General features: G+C 36.6%; 2 protein-coding genes across 3 annotated transcripts; one reads left to right on the top strand and one right to left on the bottom strand.

Annotated features, from left to right (window-relative positions):
• Positions 1-1533: 1533 nt before the first annotated feature.
• Positions 1534-3935, top strand: LOC112756689 (DNA-directed RNA polymerases II, IV and V subunit 8B). Its single transcript, XM_025805316.3, has 4 exons — positions 1534-2050; positions 2594-2751; positions 3216-3304; positions 3631-3935. Exons 1-4 carry the CDS (start codon positions 1975-1977, stop codon positions 3740-3742), a joined length of 435 nt encoding a protein of 144 aa, XP_025661101.1. The 5' UTR covers positions 1534-1974; the 3' UTR covers positions 3743-3935.
• Positions 3936-4132: 197 nt separating this feature from the next.
• LOC112756676 (uncharacterized) lies at positions 4133-6872 on the bottom strand. 2 transcript variants are annotated; one of them, XM_025805310.3, is made up of 3 exons: positions 6646-6872; positions 5250-6189; positions 4133-4523 (listed from the first exon to the last, which is right to left on the bottom strand). In XM_025805310.3, exons 2-3 carry the CDS (start codon positions 6102-6104, stop codon positions 4374-4376), a joined length of 1005 nt encoding a protein of 334 aa, XP_025661095.1. In that variant the 5' UTR covers positions 6105-6189; positions 6646-6872; the 3' UTR covers positions 4133-4373. The 2 variants fall into 2 exon arrangements, with proteins under 2 accessions (XP_025661095.1, XP_025661088.1); XM_025805303.3 differs by having other exon boundaries at positions 5250-6200; positions 6646-6871.
• Positions 6873-7099: the final 227 nt, after the last annotated feature.

Here is a 7099-nt window from a genome sequence, read left to right as displayed (position 1 = left end):
GGAGGGACGGGATAGCAAGAGAAATTATGGGCACATTCTAGACAAGGTGAAGAATAAACTCAAGGGATGGAAGCAGAAAAGCTTGTCCATAGCGGGAAGGGTAGTGCTAGCTCAATCTTCTATTGGCCCGATTGCCAATTTTGCGATGCAACACAGCAAATTGCCAAAAGGCATTTGCAGCAAAGTGGAGAAAGCTCAACGTAATTTTGTTTGGGGTTCGGACGAAAATCACCGCAGGGTGCATCTCATTAGTTGGGAAACCCTCTGTCTCCCGAAGGATGCTGGAGGCTTGGGGTTCAAAAGGCTGGAAGTGATGAATCAAGCCTTCTTGTTTAAAATTTGTTGGAATTTGAACGAAGATCCTGACACTTTGTGGGCGAGGGTGTTATGGTATAAGTATTGTAATGGGGACACTAATAGACCTCATAACCCTACAGTGGGATGCTCCAACCTTTGGAGAGCTTTGCAGCAAGTATGGCCAACCTTTGAGGAGAATATTGTTCACAGAATTGGCAACGGGGAAAATACCAAATTTTGGAAGGATAAATGGCTTAACATGGATGGGTGCCTTGCGGACCATATTAGGCCTAACGTGCAAATTGAAGATATGGATGCAAGTGCCCAGAATTATGTGAACTCAGAGGGAGAATGGAACTTGGAGGTGCTCAACTCTGTAATTGAGACAGAGTGCATTCCCTTAATTAAAGCCATCCCTGCCCCTAGACCCTCAGATCCTCCTGATAGCAGAGCATGGAAGAATTCCTCAGATGGAAGATTCTCAGTTAGAGAAGCTTATAAAGCTATTATCCAACCTCCTATTGGTACCAGCAATGTGTGGAAGAAGATTTGGAAATGGCACGGCCCTCAAAGAATAAAAATATTCATGTGGCAAGCCATACATGGTAGATTGATCACTAACTACAGAAGGAGTAAATGGTATGGGACTTCCCCCCTCTGCCATTATTGCACAAATCAAGTTGAAGACACTATGCATGTTTTGAGAGATTGCGAGGGGGCAAAGGTTATCTGGAAAAAGCTGGTTAGAAGCGAGTTAGCGTTGGAGTTCTTTTCCATTCCAACGTCTGATTGGTTCCATGAGTGTTTGAACAAGGATTGGGGTTGCTCGATTCAAGCGGAATGGATTAGTATCTATATGGTTGCTTGTTGGAGGATTTGGAATTGGAGAAATATGGAAATATTCCAAAGATCCTTCAAGAGACCAGTGGTAGCGTACAATCTTATTCAGGATTATGTTAACACCATTCAAAAAGCCTTTGAGAAGTATCTCGTTGGGACCAATACTCACAGGAGAATGACTATCAGTATCAAGTGGCAACCCCCACAAAGTAATTGGATTAAAATTAACACAGATGGGGCAGTAAAAGATAATCCAAGGAGGGCGGGATGCGGTGGTATTCTAAGAAATAGTGAAGGAAGATGGATCATGGGTTTTTCCAGAAATCTGGGTGTCTGTTCCGCACACCTTGCTGAGCTTTGGGGGGTATACACCGGCCTGGAAATAGCCTGGACGATGGGGTTCAGAAGAATTTGGCTTGATTGTGACTCAAGTGCAGTAGTAAACAGTGTCAAAAACCCTTCCTTGAAGAGGAATTCTGGGTCGGTCCTCTACTACAGGATCAGCGAGCTCCTTGACAGGGGTTGGCAAGTTAGGATTGAGCACGTTTATCGCGAAGCAAACGGTTGTGCAGATTTTCTCGCCAATCTTGGAGCGGCACAAGAACAAAGCCTCATGGTATGGAATTCCCCTCCTCCAGGGAGCGATCTTTGGGTACTTAGTGATATTACTGGCACCTCTTGGCCCAGAATGATTAATTTAGTGTAGTTCCTTTTGTTGTTTGGGCTTCTGGCCCCTTACCTTAACCAAAAAAAAAAAATAGTCCATAGAGTTGAACTGAGTTGAAGAAACGAGTTGGTGGTTCTGCTTAGTGGCTTAGTGCTACCGCTACTGCGACGATGGTGGAGGTTCTCTTTGAAGATATCTTTAGAGTTGAAAGATTGAACCCTGATGACAAAAAATTATTTGACAAAGGTATTATTGTTATTATTATTATTATTCAATTTTTATTATTGCTAATTTTTCTCTATAAATCTGTTGCCTTGCTTCCTATTATTGATGAGTTAAAGGTTTTAACTTTAGACGAATTTATTAAGCTGATCGCTACCTCTGTGTTAAAATACTGTTGCTTAGTTGCAGTGTTTTTACGATTAACCTTTTTTTTATCAAGATATAAAAAAAAAAACTAAAAATGCAATATTGCATATTTATTTTATTTTAATTTTTTAGTTAAAATTGTTCTTATTTATTTATATGTTTATTTTAATAAGCTGCATTTCATTGCATTGTGGAGTGTTATTTATTTATTTTTTAATTCTATTTTGTTTTTTTTTTTAAATAACTATTTGCACTCCACTATTATATTACTTTACCTCTTTCGTGGTGTTTAAATCCAAAATTTCCATTAAAAAGCATGTTATCTGATGAGTGGGATTATTTGCTCTTATTAGAGACATTATTGTTATATTTTGTTATCTGTATTTGATTCCAACACCTTGGCTTTGTGTGATGTTGAAGTTACTCGCATTGAAGCAAGGAGTGAAAGGTTTGACATGTTTATGCACCTTGACATCAATTCTGAGTTATATCCATTAAAGGTTGGTCAGAAATTCGCACTCCTGCTTGTTCCAACGCTTAATCCGGATGGAACACCAGACACTGGGTATTATGTTCAGGTAAATTGTTGTCATGTCTTATGTCTTATCTTCTTGTTCAGGTAAATGGTTTGTTCCAAGTTCCAACGATGAATGTATATCTTTTCGTGTGTATTAGACAATGTGAGCATTGAAATCCTAAGGTGTGTGACAATCTTTAGTTGTAGTAACATTGCCATAAGATTTCTGTTTGATAGTTTGGAGCTTTTGTTCATCATAATCTTGGAATTTAGATCACGAATAGAGTTGATGTGGCAAGAGAATGTTTTCTTCTCCTAAGTATATTTCTTGAATGTTTTCTTCTCCTAAATACATCTGATATTTGTGGACTAATAATAGGTAATTACAAAGTCTATAGTTCCCTTTATAATTCATCTGTTTTCTTTGTTCTCATGCTAGTTCTTTTATCCCCCATTACTGATAAAATCAATCATCTTTAATTTGAGTTTTTCTTACTGAATTCTTTGATTTTCTTTGTTTTCCAGAACAATCGGCTATCATTGGCCGAGAATTTTGAATATGTCATGTATGGGAAGCTCTATAGGGTATCAGAGGGTTCAGGGCGTGAAAAAGCGTAAGTTTAACAATGATGCTTTTAATAATTAATATAATTCCTGCATAGTTTGCTTGTCTTGGTAACTGACACAAACCACAAATATAAAAGTTGTGAGATAGAAAAATGTGTTTGTATCCAAGGACAGATATACGACATTATCTCCGAGAACACAATTATTTGTATTTTCTTCCTTTCTAAAGAATGGAGAGACATGTAGAGGATGTTGTTTCCAAGTAGCAGCACCATAGTTAGAGCTGAACTTTATCCAATTAAATTATAATTCAATGTTGCAGAGTCTTTTACATTTCCCCTCCTTTATATGGTTTATTGGTTTTGAATTATAGGGAGATAAATATTTCATTTGGTGGACTTCTGATGATGTTGAAGGGAGAACCCTCTCAATTCAACAAGTTTGAGCTTGATCAGAGGTTGTTTCTTCTGATGAGGAAAGTCTGAGAAAATTGAAAGTGCATATCAACGAGGATGTAGTGAAACTTTGTTGTAACAATCAGAACCACCTATTTTGTTCATGTTAATGTGATGCTTGTGACCAGATGTTTGGAAATCAAAATATTTTGGTGATTTGATTGTAAGTTAACTCTACGTTTGCCAGTTATCCGAACATGATGGAATAATTTGGTTTAAATTATCTACAAATGTATTACTCTGTTTTTTAATAGGTATTTAATCTGTGTGCATTGTAAGTGTATATATGATATATCTAAAAAAATAATAATGATTCTCTCATAGCAAAATATCTCCATGATAAAATATCCAAATTCCATAAAAGTTTATCTGTGAAAAAAATAAGAAAAGATGCACAAGAAATGCAGGGAGGACAGAGGATAGTAAGGAATGTTGCAAATCTCTTGACAAATGGGAAAATTTTGCATATGCCAATAGTTACATACAGAAATGGAAAAATGTCTTCTCTTATGAGAAAACTTAAGCAACATTTCAAAACTCTTTCCACCTTCTAAGTTACAAAATTTTAAGATCCTGTGTGTTTTAACATCCTCTGCATTACTACCCTCAGTTCCATTTTCCTTATTTACATTACTTTCATCTTCCTTACTGTGTGTTCTGTTCAGTGCCCTTGTGTTTCTGTGCTACTTTCATGACTATCTTCATTCTTGGGAGTTACTTCCATAGGCCCTACCTTTGCTTCAAGATTCTTGACAATAGATTTGAACATTCTCATGTCGCGAGCCTCTGCTAACCTGGTCCCTGATGATGCCTGTCATAAAGCATGCGAATACGGTTAAACAAAGAAAATTCGAAAATCTTTATCCTCAAACGATATTGGAAACCGAATCGAAACTGATCAATTAAGTTTACAATTAAGGCTATTTGACAAGAGGATAACACTAAATTCATGTTCTCTCAAACTCTCCTTTGTTTTTTGGTCTAAACAACTCAGAATCAAACCTTAGATCTATTGCTCAAAGGGAACAAAATCACTAGAATCAGCCGAATTTCCTAAATGTTATGATCATAAGCTAAATAATAGGTAATCCAACAGAACTGTACTGAAATAAATCAAGTGGTCAAGTGCAAGAAGCTGTTCTCAAGCAGAATTCTTGAGTAACTTATAAAATGAACAAAAAGATACATGATACTAATACACTATTCAATCAAGCAACAAATCTGATCTATATATATTATAGTTTTGTGGTGAAAGAACAAATGAAACTAATCAATAAAATTTTTCAGCTCAAGGCCCCTGTTAATGTGTGTCTAGTTAATGTAAATCATAAGTTAAACCATTAGTTCATAGCACAAAACAATCAAAATTAACAGTGCCGTTGCGTTAATGAGATTAGAAAGGTAACACAATCCTTTCAGTAGTTCCTCAATAATTAATTTGAAAATCTTTTCAAGTCTTCAGAATGTCATCAAACACAACATTATCCTACTTAAAATTTATACAGCAAAAGTTGTTATAATGCATATCTTGACTAACCTGCATAATTTTCTCCACTCGTCGGCTGAGATCTTCAGCAGTCGCTTCCCTGTGGATGCCTTTAAGCACGTGCATCAAGTGTGTCTTAACGTCGTCTGAGCAATGTTTTTCAATCATACATTGAGCAACAGCAGCTCTACAACCTACTCCATAAAATGGACAGTTCACAATCTTCATCGGACAAACAGTTATGCAGTGCCGGTCCATATCACGTCTCATAATGCTATCCGAGCACTTCTGTTCACACGGAATTATCTTGAAAGGACAGGTCAAGTCATGCTGCTCAAAATGAGCTGAGCAAAACATGGCGTCACATCCCTCATTTTGACAGAATGCAGTTCTAAAGTTGCAAACATCAACATGATTGTCAAGATCTTCTTGAGAATGAAAACTTTCATTGCAGTGATATGCATTCTTGAAATCAACATTCTTAAGCAGAGACTTGGCGATAGTTTCTCTTCTATCAAAGGACCAAAATCCATTCATTTCCATCTCCTGAATAAAATCATCTACTTTGTCTTCTCTCCAATCACTTAGCAGCCATCCAGAGACCTGACTAACGAGATTCCTCTTTGAAATAACAAACTCATCAACGAAATAAGAAATAATATCAAACGGATGATCCAATACTTCACCTTGTGGATCACCTTCTAAGATAACAGACTCAGCAACAAATGATTCACTTCTTTGTGTGAGATAATCTATCATTTCCTTTCTGAAATTACCTGCCACTGAACCAGGTGTGGAGAAGGGATATCCTGTCGTGTTATCGACACAGGCACAAGCCAATCCTGGAAGGAACATTTCAGCCAGCTTGTGAACTACTTCTGTATCACAATTACCACAATGGAGCATGGGACCTGCAACTTTTCCATCTTCTTCAATCTTCTCAGGAACCTTCTCAAAACCAAGGTCCACTTCGGTTGTAGGAGGGATCTTGCTGGGTGAATCCTTCAATCAAGTTTCAGATAATATAAAAAAAAAAAACATTTAAGCTTCATAAATTCATTGTTTCCAGCATCATCCACATCAAATTCCTAGATCCCAATATTTTCAACATCTACTGATAAAAGTTGACTGAATTCTGGATATCATTGCATTTCAATTTTCCAAAATATCATCATCATTTTCTTTTTCAGAAAAAAAAAAATTCTTAACGCCGATGAATTTTCAAAATCCGGTTTTTCCATTCCCAAGCTGAGAGAAACCTTAAAAACACACAGCATTGAGAAATTGAAACAGAAAAGAATCGAAATTTCTTTCAATGCAGCGCAACCCAAATGATTTGAATAAAACCAAACCATGAATTAAAACAACTAGATCAAACAAATCCTATAATCTCAATAATCATTTACGAAAAAATATGATATATTCGTGGGGAAAAACAGGAACTTACCGACATGGGTTGGTGTGAGATCTAATTGTACGATGTTGCGTGAAGGGTCATTGATTCCGATAACCTTAAAAGGAAGAGAGAGTCAGAGAGACAAAGAGAAAGAAGGGATCAACTAATTATAGGCTCCAACTGTTGATTCTTTCTTTCCATTTTTGTTTTCTCTTATTTTTTATGTGTAATGCTCCAACTGTTCTAACCGTCCAATATTATAATGTGTTTGTCAGCATTCACCAAGGAATATACTAAATAACTAATTTGGATTGGTGGAGTGCTCAGCTCACTCATTGCTTAAACAAGTGTGGAGGATTTGAATCATGCAGTAAATTATTGGTCAGCGGTTAACTCTTAAATAGAGCTCAATTTCGCGATAGATTAGTTCTTAACTTGCCGAATTGGGGAGATACCGTAAACAACTAAAAAAAAATACTCTAAATGTCCAAGTTTAATTAATAAT

The sequence above is a fragment of the Arachis hypogaea genome, chromosome 2 (assembly GCF_003086295.3).
Source record: "Arachis hypogaea cultivar Tifrunner chromosome 2, arahy.Tifrunner.gnm2.J5K5, whole genome shotgun sequence".
Classification (NCBI taxonomy): domain Eukaryota; kingdom Viridiplantae; phylum Streptophyta; class Magnoliopsida; order Fabales; family Fabaceae; genus Arachis; species Arachis hypogaea.
Note: the sequence above shows the minus strand (reverse complement) of the source record. Positions and strands in the feature narration are given on the sequence as shown.